The sequence below is a fragment of the Callorhinus ursinus genome, unplaced genomic scaffold (assembly GCF_003265705.2).
Source record: "Callorhinus ursinus isolate GAN/ISIS: 27379988/994484 unplaced genomic scaffold, GSC_fseal_2.0 scaffold9, whole genome shotgun sequence".
Classification (NCBI taxonomy): domain Eukaryota; kingdom Metazoa; phylum Chordata; class Mammalia; order Carnivora; family Otariidae; genus Callorhinus; species Callorhinus ursinus.
In genome coordinates this window covers 17,692,496-17,705,009 of record NW_027397071.1, presented here as the reverse complement: position 1 = coordinate 17,705,009, position 12,514 = coordinate 17,692,496, and the positions used below count along the sequence as shown (strand labels likewise).

The following is a 12,514-nucleotide window of genomic DNA, read 5'->3' as shown; positions in this document are numbered from 1 at the left end:
TCCACAAAACGACCTTGTTGTGCAGCTTAACTTAGTGGCAGCCTTCTACCGCAGCATTCTAATGTGCAAATATGAGCTCACGGGCTGATAGAGGAGGTGCACAACCCGGACTTCGCACCTCCCTAGCGGCGAGAAAAAAAAAGAAGCTCGCTGCTCCGATCGGCCTCTGCCGCCTCCCGGGCCCGGCCCCGCTGACCACAGTCTCGCGAGACTAGTGGTCGCGGCGAGACGGCGCGGAGCCTCCCGGAAGTGGGCGAGGGGACCTGACAGCTCCCACGCTGGCGTGCGCACTCGAGGCCGGGTGGGGGTCGAGGGTCTCCTCGGGGACCAGCGCGAGGCGGAGTCACGGAGAAGCTCTCTGCCATTCACACGGCGGCCTTGGCCCTGGCCCCGCTGCCGCCGCCCCGCCCCTTGCCCTTCACGGCGCCCGGCCCTCCTTGTCTGGAGCTGCTTTTTGCGCCTGGGCAGCCTGTCTTTCCCCTTTTGCTTTCCTTCACGTCTCCTCCCCCGACTCCAACCCCGGAGTCGCGGGTCCTGCGGTGTACCAGAAGCCGCACGTATAACTTGCTCAGTGTAAGTGCTAGGAATGCCGCTGGCCTCTCTGGGAAATGCGTTCTATCTATAGCTCTGTCTGTACATCCTATGTCTGCAGCAGCTATTCCAGGGGCGACAACTGCTTCCCTGTGTTCTCATCTCCCCATTGGTGGCTTCCAACCCGAATTTGGGAATGGGGAGCTCTCCCACCTGTTAATCTTGGAGCAGACTTATCTCTTGTAAGCAGAAGTGCCATTTGTAGTCTTCAAAGCCTTTTGGCTTGGGACCGGGAATTTTCCCCCCAGCCCAAATCCAGTCTTTCCAAAACGTATTGCTTTTCTCTGAGAATAATTTAGTTTTGTTTTTTGTTTTAATTTTAAGAATCTGTAACACAGTAGTTTTGCTTTGGTCCTATTGTGCTCGAAAGGAGGAAACTATTAATTTGCCTTCTCAGGTCTTATTTATAAAATTCATTCTCTTTGCTCTGCTAGGGTTAAAACACATTTAGAACATGTAAGTGCGGCTGTCAGCCTTAAAGAATTTAAGATCATAGTTATTTTCTTTATCTTAATTCCTTTTTGTTTCATAGGGGTAACTCATTCGATTTTGGAGTTCTTTTAATTCTTCTGAAAGATTTCAAGTCTTCTAGAAGCCAAAATGGGACACAGTAAACAGATTAGAATTTTACTTCTGAACGAAATGGAAAAGCTGGAAAAGACCCTCTTCAGACTTGAACAAGGTCAGTAGCAAGTTGTTTAGTTGGCTCTGTGTCTTTTAAATTTTCTTTATGTCTTTTAAATTTTTAATTAAATGTCATTAATTTTTTTAAACTTTAAGATAGATACAATTTCCAAGGACCTTTCTAAACTTGATCAGTGCAAAGATGGTGCTGTATTCTAAAAATATCACTAATGAAAGTTAATTTTAGTTATAAAGTTGAAAATATGTTTATTCGTCATGTTAGAACAAGGCTAAAGTAGCTCACTCTTCTTTCCATGGTAACTTCCACTTAAGACAGAAGGTGTATATAGGATCAAGACATTGACCATATTATTTCTATTAACAATTATTATAAAAAACTTAGCAAATTACTTCATCTGTAATTTTACTTGGAGTGTATATATGGTTTTCCTTCTTTTTTTTTTTTTTTTTTTTTTTAGTTTTGCTTTTTTACAGCCCTCATTCTTCTCCTTTACTGGGACTTTGATTTAGTAAAATAGATCACAGCAAAAAGCAAACTATTATTTATGTTTTTCTAAAGCCCCTCAAATATGGAGAAGATAAAGCTGAAACTATTTTTTGCCAAATACAAAGTGAAAAAACTGATCAGGTAATGTTGAAATATATTTGAGCTTTTTTTTTAGACTTTATAATTTTTCAAGATTGAAAAACATTCCACACTCATTTATGTTAATATAACTTGTGAAGTAGGAGATTTATGTATGAAATATAAAGTGCATAGTGTAACAGATAGATGTTGAAAGTAAACATTGAAGGATTTTTTCCCCCAATATCTCGAGTTAAATTTTTGAAAGAAAAAAAAAATTCAGCCATCAAATGTGTTACCTCCATGCCAAATCACCTTCTTCCAACTTTGGCATTTAAGATCACTGAGTACTTACTCCATTTTTGGCTTTCTTGACTCTGCACTTTCCTGGTTTTGATTTTTTCCCTACTCTCTTGAGTACTCTTGTCAACTTGGTGGTGTCTCTTGCTGAGCTCTCTTCCTTCCACATTTTAATTAATTCTGTCTATCTGCAAGAAATCCTTTCTTTTTCTCTTCCTCTGCCCTCAAAGAATTATACATTCTCATAGCCTCATTTGTTGCCTCTCTGCTGACGGCCCTTTTTGGAAGAAGAGCCTTGAATTTTGCTTGCTTCTTGAAAGCCAGAAGTGTAATGGCAAGAGTAAGAAACTAGAATTTTCTTGGCTCTGCTGCTAACAACTTTTTTTGACTTTGGGAAAGTCACATGAATTATTAACATTAATTTATTTGTGAAGTGAAGATGTTAATTTCTGCTCTTCTACCTTCATGGATTTTGAAGCTCAAAATTAATAATATATGGTTTTAAAGACTAAATGGGTATAAGGCATTGATAGATCACTGTACCTATTTATTTCGCCCTGGTTTCTTGGCTTCATCCAGGTATGACACTATAGAATAGACTCAGGATAGCTCCACTTGGAGATGCTTAAGTCTAACATATCCAAAACCATGTCCTCCCCATTCTCAAACCTTCTTCATTTCACATCCTGTTTATTCTAGTGATATCTCCATTTTCATGGAGATAAGGCCTTTGAAACTTTGTACTCTTCTTTGACAATTTCTTCTCTTTAACTGTAGTCTCTTTAAGCCTTATAATTTCTTTCCAAATGTCTCTGTTTGCCTGTCTCTCTCTTTCATATGACTGAATATGTATGCTAGAATAATTTCTTGGGACGCCTGGGTGGCTATCAGTCGGTTAAGCGGCTGCTTTTCTGCCCAGGTCATGATCCCAGAGTCCAGGGATCGAGCCCCGCATCTGGCTCCTTGCTCAGCGGGGAGCCTGCTTCTCCTTCTGCCTTCCCCTCCCCCTGCTTGTGCACGTGCTCTCTCTCTCTGACCAATAAATAAATAAAATCTCAAAAAAAAGATAATCTTATGCCATCTCTTCCCTTTTCATTAATTGGTGTTTATATATATAGTCAAATTTAAATGCCTCTGGCTGGCTTCCAAGACATTCTATAATAAAATCCACCTTCCTTAGCCAAGATTGTTACCTCATTGTTCCCCATTACTAGTGTCCTACATCTTTACAGTTCCCCTGTTAATTCCCTCCCAACTGGCTTTTCCCCTTTTTTTTAAGATTTTATTTATTTATTTGACAGAGAGAGAGACTTCGAGAGAGGGAACACAAGCAGGGGAGTGGGAGAGGGAGAAGCAGGCTTCCCGCTGAGCAGAGAGCCTGATGTGGAGCTCCATCCCGGGACCCTGGGATCATGACCTGAGCCGAAGGCAGATGCTTTAACAACTGAGCCACCTAGGCGCCCCCCACTGGCTTTTCTCATAGCTCTCCCGACACTTTTACTTTTGTCACATTCCTCTATATTTATTAAATCCCTTTCCTATCATTCTGTGTGTCTCCTACCTCTAAACTTTCAGCTAAAATTCCACCTCCTCCTTGAGGTCTTTCCTTAATTTTTTGTTATCTCCTTTCTTTGATTTCCATCACACAATAGTCACAGAACTATTAAGACCTGAACAATGTAGCAGTTTCTAAAAGCTTATTGGTCTTACAGTGTCCAACTAGAGTTTAAGATCTGTGAGGGTAGGGCAAGTATTATAAACCTAGTACAATGTACAACAGTCAATGAATCCCTGCTGATTGATTACTAAAACATGAGTTAAAGCTAGCAAAAAGTGTAAAATCAGCCAAGCTAGTTGAAGAGGGAACTATGAAGGGTTTGTAAAATAAGAATGATGTGGTTCAGTCTGTAACTCTAGTTAAAACCAGTAAACTCAACCAAATGATATAAATGGGAACATGTCAGTTTTTTGTGTGCAGTAATGAGGTGATCATATTGTTATAGAAGATAATTATAATGTGAAAGATGAAGAGACATTGGAGACAAGAAGTCCTCAAGAAGTCTATTTTGAAAATATGTCTGTTTAAAGATAAGGGTTTAACTACATCAGAGTCAGAAAAAAGGGAATAGAGTATGAGATATTTTAAAATTCATAGGACTTGGCGACCAATTAGGTGTGAAGAATAACTCTGGCAGGTTTTGGCTCTTTTTTTATTCATGAGAGACAGAGAGAGAGAGAGAGGCAGAGGGAGAAGCAGGCTCCCAAAGAGCAGGGAGCCCGATGCGGGACTCGATCCCAGGATGCTGGGATCATGACCTGAGCCGAAGGCAGACACTTAACCATCTGAGCCACCCAGGCACCCTGGTTCTTTCATATTTAATTGGTCACCACATCCTTCTTCGTTTTTCTTTTCTTTTCACTTTTCCCTAAGAAAGGATTCCTCCTCATTTTCAAGGCTAATATCTCTATAGATTCTTCTAATTCAACGAGTACAAGACCAAATAATTATTTTTTTCTAGCCAAATCATAGCCTTCTATATTTCCTATTTCATTCAGTGGCAGAACAATGAACAAAAATCAGTTTTCCCCAAACCTGGAATTCTTCCATTTTTATATTGGTTGGTCAAATTTCAACTTACACTTTTTTTTAAAGAAAATACTTAGGTGCCTGGTGTTTCAGATGATTAAGCATCTGCCTTTGGCTCAGGTCATGATCCCAGGGTCCTGGGATCGAGCCCTGCAGAGCAGGGAGCCTGCTTCTCCCTCTCCCTCTACCTCTCCCCCTGCTCGTGCTCTCTCTCTCTCTCTGTATCTCTGTGTCTCAAATGAATAAAAATAAATAAATTTAAAAAAAAAGAAAATATTTAAAGGGGCGCCTGGGTTGCTCAGTCGTTAAGCATCTGCCTTCAGCTCAGGTCATGATCCCAGGGTCCTGGGATCGAGCCCCGCGTCAGGCTCCCTGCTCCGCAGGAAGCCTGCTTCTCCCTCTCCCACTCCCCCTGCTTGTGTTCCCTCTCTCCCTGTCTCTCTCTATCAAATGAATAAATAAAGTCTTAAAAAAAATACTTATAAAGGTTTCTTGATTAGGATCTGGAGCTTATATAAATTTAGTGGAGGGGAACAGGTGGAAAAATTTAGTTTATATTAATAGTTTAAGCACTCACTTTACTAGTTGCCTGCAGGAGGGAATGGCTAATCTGAGTAAAGTATTCCTAGTGTTCTATGAGGAATAAGATAGCCACACCATGTACTGCTATGACCTAAGCTAATTTTAGCAAACCGAGTGAGTAATTATGGAATCTGACATACTCTAGGCATTCTAATGTTTCATTTACTGTATATAAAAATTTTAGTTTCCGTGAGTTGTATTAGAGGTCTACAGAGTGGCTATGTACCCTTAAGGGTAGGCACTGATCTGTCTATTGGAATATAGTAAAAAAGTACAGGATTTTCCTTTCTTTTCCCTTTTTTCTTTCATCTGTTTTTGTTTTTAAAAAAGTTATTAAATTTGGGGGCACCTGGCTGGCTCAGTCAGAGCATGTGACTCTTGATCTCAGAGTCGTGAGTTTGAGCCCCACGTTGGGTATAGAGATCACTAAAAATCAATCAATCAATCAGTTTTTTAAAAAGATTTTTAAAAAAGCAGTTACATTTTTGCTAATGCATAAATTGACATTGATGCTTTCAGTTTGTGTGTCACGTGAGTTATAAACAAGAAGGACATGTTCTGAGAAAAGAGTGGAGGTTGGAGGTCTGGAAGGGGTTGACAGTCACACCATATCTGGTTTGCTTGCAGTATGTTGCCACGGGTTACATTTTTAGCTAATCTAGGTTAAGTACATATACAAGTTATATTATCTTAAATAGTAGAGTCTGTACAATACTTTGCCAAAAAAGGTAGAATAACCATAAATGCCTCTTTTACCTCAAGAGGTTGTCAAACTTAAAGATGAGTTAGAAAGTGTTTGGTATTTGCTGTTTGAAATTTGTCCTTTGCAGGAATGACATGTAGCTTTCTTAGAAAATATTTTCTGAAAAAAATTTTTCTGAAAAACTAAACACAATTTAACTGTGAGGTAAACCTGAGTGAGAAAGTTAACTGCTTTTTGATGAAAATTGATAGTATAGAGCAGAGTTGAGCACATTTTTCCTATAAAGGTTCAGATAGCAAATATTTCAACTTTGCAGGCCATATACTTTCTGTTGCAGCTACTCAACTCTGCCATTGTATCATGAAAGCAACCATAAACAACACATAAATGAATGGGTATGGCTGTGTTCCAATAAAACTTTATTTATAGAAACAGATAGTAGACTGGATATAGTTTGCTGACCCTTGCTATAGCAAGAACATTTTGAATATGTATTTTAGTAACCCTTCCATCATATGATTTTAGCCATATAATGAATATCTGCCCTCTTTAAAAAATTGATAACAAAATTTTTTAATCTGTTTAAAATCTTCCAAATAAAGGATTTCTGTTGGTTTTCAAATCATCTGTTTAATATATAAATATGGAACATCTTATTAGCTTATAAAAACAATTGATGATGGCAGGAAAATATATCTTTACTACCACATTTCAACAAAAATCTTTACATAATTGGTGAATGGGATTGAAAAATTAATGTCATGGATTAGTAAACACAGCCACCAAGAGCTTCTTCCATTTGAATTTGGGTATCTTTGTGTGTTTTTTTTTTCAAGTCTGAGGCCGCTAAATCAAGTATCAATAAACAGAAGTTGGAATCTTTTAAATTACTTTATCATAAAATATTAAACCAAGACTTAAAATTAATGAAATTTATTTAATCACATTGCTGTCACTGACAGATATTATCAATACTGAATTTTAGTGAGAGCTAAAAGATTTTTTCCATCCATTAATAAATTAGTTATTTTAAATATTGTTTATTTTATTTACATCTTATCCCATTTTTATGTTTTATAATTTATATAATCTATTAAATCATACATGTGTATTCTATAAATAAATATTCATATTTAGAGAATGCTTGTCAGTTTTTTTCTGAGTATATACCACTGATCTAAATACTGTTTTGAGATTTTGGATGAGTTTTAACCTTTGTACTACAAGTTCTCTGAATCCTTGGGTAATGCTAAAAACAATATTTGTATAAACTGAACAGGGGACAGGTTGTTTAAATATGCTCAGACAGCTAATCTCTGATGTTTGTACCTGTTGAAAATAATACCACTTCTTCTATAATAAATTTAATCATTATTGTAAAGATGTAGATATTTATGGTTCTCAGTCACTGAGTTTTAAAATTCCGTGTTTTAAATCTTTGGGCAATTATTTCTCAAACTATCTCTTCATAATTGTATCTCTAACTTTAAAATGATGTTTTCCCAATTATAAAATTATGGAAGTGTATAAAAAGCCTTTGTTCTGTGCTCTTTGTTTCAAAACAAAATTGGGTTTATACTATCCAAGCAGGTTGAAACCTGATATAGCATAATGGTGGGTGAATTCCACCTCCTAGCTTACTGCCACATTTCAGCCATCCTTTTTTCCAGAAAGGATTTCAAAAGATCTTTATAGATGCATAAAATGAACAAAATGGAATAAAAGTAGCCATGTTATTAAATATCTTTAAATAACATGACTTATAATGGCTTATAATATTCTAGCTTGGATAATACCATAATTTGTACCATAATTTATTTAATCATTCCCAATCTTTAGTTTGTTGTCAGTTTATTTAATTTTAATAAATGAAGCTGTTATGAATATACTCTATGTTTACATCATTGATTAATTCCTCAGAAAACATATGTGTATATGAAATTATTGGGCCAAACATAAGCCTTATTAACACTTAGTATATTTATGCCAAATAATGTATAGAAAAATTTATGTATATAGCTACTTGGAAAAAAAATTATAAGTTTCACTGTACAATGTGAGAAGTAGAAGTGAGTCCCTAAATTTTTGCAGTTAATGACATTTGGATAATTTGTTTCTTACGTGCTAAAGCCATTTGCTATGGAAAAAAATTATATTCATAATTTAGTACAATCCAAGAATGTGGTTAGCAGTACTTATCACTAAATTATAATTTTTTCAAGGAATGCCTAGAACTTCCATTCTTCACATTATCTGCAGTATGCAAAACAGAGTATTTGTATTTCTCTAGGCAAAGGTAGGGGTATTTGATTGGATTACAGTAAATTGAAAGAGTCCAGCATTCTCTTTAATATCTTTTATTGAAATCTCCTGTTCATAAAGAATAGCTTACCAATCTCCTGTTCACAAAGAATAGCTTTGGTATTTAATGTTGTGATGTAGAATTTACCATCTGTCAAATATCATTGGGAGGGATTTACTGCTACCAAAGAGCAGTTTTAAACATGACTGAAACATCTACATGTTCTGCATTTCAGGATTTGATTTGAATCACACTGACATTATATATATATATGTGTGTGTGTGTGTATTAGCAGATATATATGTATAGTATGTATACATATATGTATGTGTATATATATATATATCAGCAGATACTGATGTCTCTGATTCATATCCACCACAGTAGGGTTCATTGTAGCTTCAGCCTTGCTTCTTTGTAACATCTTTCTCTGACATTGAAAAATCACCTTTATTTTTGAAAGATATTTTCACCAAGTATGGAATTCTAGGCTGACAGTTTTAATCTTCAAGTACAGTTGACCCTTAAACAATGCAGAGGTTAGGGGCACTGACCCCCTCCCCATGCAGCCAAAAATCCAGGTATAACTTTAGACTCCCCCAGAACTTAACCTAATAGCCTATTGTTGAGCAGAAGCCTTACAGATAACACACATTTTGTCTGTTATATGTATTATATGCTGTAATCTAACAGTAAGTAAGCTAGAGAAAAGAGAATGTTATTAAGAAAATCATAAGGAGGGGCGCCTGGGTGGCTCAGTCAGTTAGCCTCTGGCTTCAGCAGGGGTCGTGATCTCCAGGTCCTAGAATTGAGCCCCACGTAGAGGGAGTCTGCTTCTCCCTCTCCCTCTGCCCCTCCCCACTGCTCATTCTCTCTCTCTCTAAAATAAATAAAATCTTAAAAAAAAAATTATGAGGAAAAAGAAAATACATTTACAGTACTGTACTGTAAAAAAAAGAAAAACAATGTGTAAGTGGACCTGCACAGTTCAAACCGTATTGTCCAAGAATCTACGGTACCTTTAAAGATACTGCTCCACTGTCTTCTTGCTTTTATTGTTTCCCATGAGAAATCTGTCATCCTTATCATTGTTCCTCTGAACTTACTATGACATTTTCTCCCCTCTGGCTACTTGTAAGATATTTTCTTTATCAATGGTTTTGAGCAATTTGATTTTAATGTTTCTTGGTGTGATTTCCTTCATGTTTCGTGACTGGGGATTTATTGAACTTCTTTGATCTATAAATTTGTTGTTTTTATCAAATTTGGGGATTCTTCTACCCATTATTTCTTTAAATACTTGATATCCCCCCTCTCTTTACTCTTCTTTGAGGACTTTAATTACCTGTATATTAGGCCACTTGAATTTTTCCACAGATCACTGATGCTTTTTCAATTTTTTAGATTCTTTTTTCTCTCTTTGTTTCATTTTGGGTATTTCTATTGCTGTGTCTTGAAAGTCACTAATTTTTTTTCTGCCATGTCTCATCATCCATTAATTCCATGTTGCAGATTTTTCATCTCAGACCTTATAGTTTTCATTTTTAAAAAGTTTTATTTCGATCTTTTGTTCTGTTTTGTTTTTTAGTATTTTCCATGTCTTGAAATAACTTTTTGGACATACGGAATACACTTATGATAACTGATGTCCTTCCTTATCTGCTAGTTCAACATCTGTGTCATTCCTGGGTCAGTTTTCATTAAGTGATTATTTTCCTTGTTAAGGGTTGTGTGTTCTTGCTTCTTTGTATGTCTTATAATCTTCATTTGGATGCCAGACATAAATTTTACCTTGTTGAATGCTGGGTATTTTTGGATTCTTATAAATGTTTTTTGTCTTTGTTTTTGGAATGAAGTTAAGTTACTTGGAAATATTTTAATACTTTTGATTTGTGAAGCTAGTCTAGTCTATGCCCGGTTTAGGACTCATTTCTCTCCACTCTTGAAACAAGATCCTCTGAACTTTCTCCCCATTGCCTCATGAATTATGAATTTTTCCAATCTGGCTGGTGAGAACAACCACTATTACTGGTCTCAGACATGCACTAATCAGTATTCTGCTGAATACTCAAGGGAGACCTTCTGCAAATCTCTGGAGTTCTGTCTCTGTGCAGCTTTCTCCTCCTCACTAACTGTTCTCATCTGCAAACTAGCTGTTTTGGTCTCGACAGATTCTTAGCTCCATCTTCTCAGCTCAGAAAGTTAGTTGAGCTCTGCCTGGTTCTCCTCTTTCTGCCTCAACCTGGAAATTCTTCCAAGGTAGTAAGAAGGGGCAGTTTTAAGGTTCGCATTGCTTATTTTCTGTCTCTAGTTGCCTGATGTCCAGGCTTAAAAACTGTCATTTCATAAATTTTATCTGGTTTTTCCTGGTTTCTTTTAAGTTTCAAGGAAGAACGTAAATCCAATCCCTGTTATTCGTTACATCTTTGCCAGAAGCAGAAGTCTGAGGTCCTTTACATCTTCTGTTTCCTCTGTGTGGAGTGCCCTACCCCAGATATCTGTGTCATTGACGCTCTCACCTCCTCTTTCTGTTTAGCGGTTTTTTTATTGGATGCTGGACATTGTGAATGTTCTGTTGTTGTATCTCTGGATTTTTTTGTCTTCCTTTAAGGGAGTGATGCCTTTTATTTTAGCAGCCATACACATTATCTGTGGGTCAGCTTATCCTTTTGAGGCTATTTTAAGCTTTGACAGGATAGGTTTATAGTAGTTTTTACTCTAGGGCTATGTTAACCCTACTACATAAGACACGATTCTTTTGATACAACAGGTGTTCAAAAACGTCTCTTCACTCTGGCTGCTTGAAAATTGTAATGTCTCCCAGGCCTGAGTGAGCTCTGGGAATTGGTCAATTGATAGTTCCTAGTAGTTATTCTTTGCCCAGCCTCCTGGAGTCAAATACTGCCCATGTCAGCCCGGTATTCAGGCAGATTGAAGAAGACTCTAGGTAATTTTCTAGAGCTTTTTCTTTGCATAGCTTTCTTCTGTGCCATACTCTGCCCTGAAAATTGCAGTTTCTTCACCCTCCCCAAACTCAAATCTCTGTCTTCTCAACTCAGACTACTACTGTTCCTGCTCCCTGTGTCACAGCCCAGAAAGTTTCCCCAGTCTAAAAGCTAGAGTTCATAGGAATCACCCTTTTCTCAGGCATCACAGTCCTTTACTACTTATTTCTGAAAACAGTTGTCTCATATATTTCTTCTAGTTTTTCAGCAGAGGGCAAATCTAACGGCAGTTACTCCATTATGGCCAGAAGCAGACATATTCAGAGTGATATATCATGCAAAGTGATTTAATACACAAGTTAGGTCATGTGACTTCTCTGCTTAAAACTGTTCATTGGCTCCTCATTTCAGTCAGAGAAGAAGCCAAAATACTTACAATGGCCTACAAAATCATGATCTGACTTCCCTGTTACCTTTCTTTCCTTATACCCTACTACTTCTCTCCCAGTTTATTCCAATCCACACATACTGAACTTATTTCTGGAACCACTAGGCATGCTTCCATCCTAAGTCCTCTCTGTTTCCTTTGCTTGGTGAGTACTTTCCATAGATGGCCATGAATAGCCATGTGGCTAACTCCCTCACTTCTCTCAAGCTTTTCAACTTCTTAATAAAATTGCTACCATCTCCCCACCGTCTCTTCTTTTCCCCCATTTTCCTTACACTGCTCTGATTTTTCTTTTTTCTCGTAGCATTTATCCCTCCCTGACATAGTGTTTTTTCTTACTTATTTGTCATGTTCATTGTTTAATGGCTGCCTTCCCCCCTTTAGAACTCAAGTTCCCCAAGGGCAGAGATCATTGTCTATTTTGTTTCCTATACATGGTCTACACTCATTACATAATTTTCTATACTTTGTTAGATGCTTAATAAATTGAGCATTAAAAGTATTGATATTAGTATGTTTCTTTCTTTTCAAAAAGTTTCTTAAGAGGTAAACATTTCCAGTTATACAATAAATAAGTCCCAGAGATGAAAAGTACAGCATAGGGAATATAGTCAATAATATTGTAATAACATTGTATGATGACTACACTTATTGTGGCGAGCATTATGTGATGTGTACAGTTGTTGAATCACTATGTTATACACCCAAAAGTAATACAACATTGTATGTCAACTATGCTTCAATAGTAAAAAAATAAATAAATTTTTAAATTTTCCTTAAGCTTGGGATGCCTGGGTGGCTCAGTCGGTTAAGCGCTTGCATGCTCTCTGTCTGACAAAAAATAAA

General features: G+C 37.1%; 1 protein-coding gene across 1 annotated transcript in view; it reads left to right on the top strand.

The window, feature by feature from the left end:
* The first annotated feature begins 238 nt into the window (after positions 1-238).
* Positions 239-12,514, top strand: part of AGL (amylo-alpha-1,6-glucosidase and 4-alpha-glucanotransferase) — a 75,978-nt gene continuing 63,702 nt past the window's right edge. Inside the window, exons 1-2 of the mRNA XM_025872274.2 lie at positions 239-573; positions 1,124-1,273. Coding sequence (XP_025728059.1) covers positions 1,192-1,273 — 82 coding nt within the window. The 5' untranslated portion in view covers positions 239-573; positions 1,124-1,191. The remainder of the gene's footprint in view (positions 574-1,123; positions 1,274-12,514) is intronic.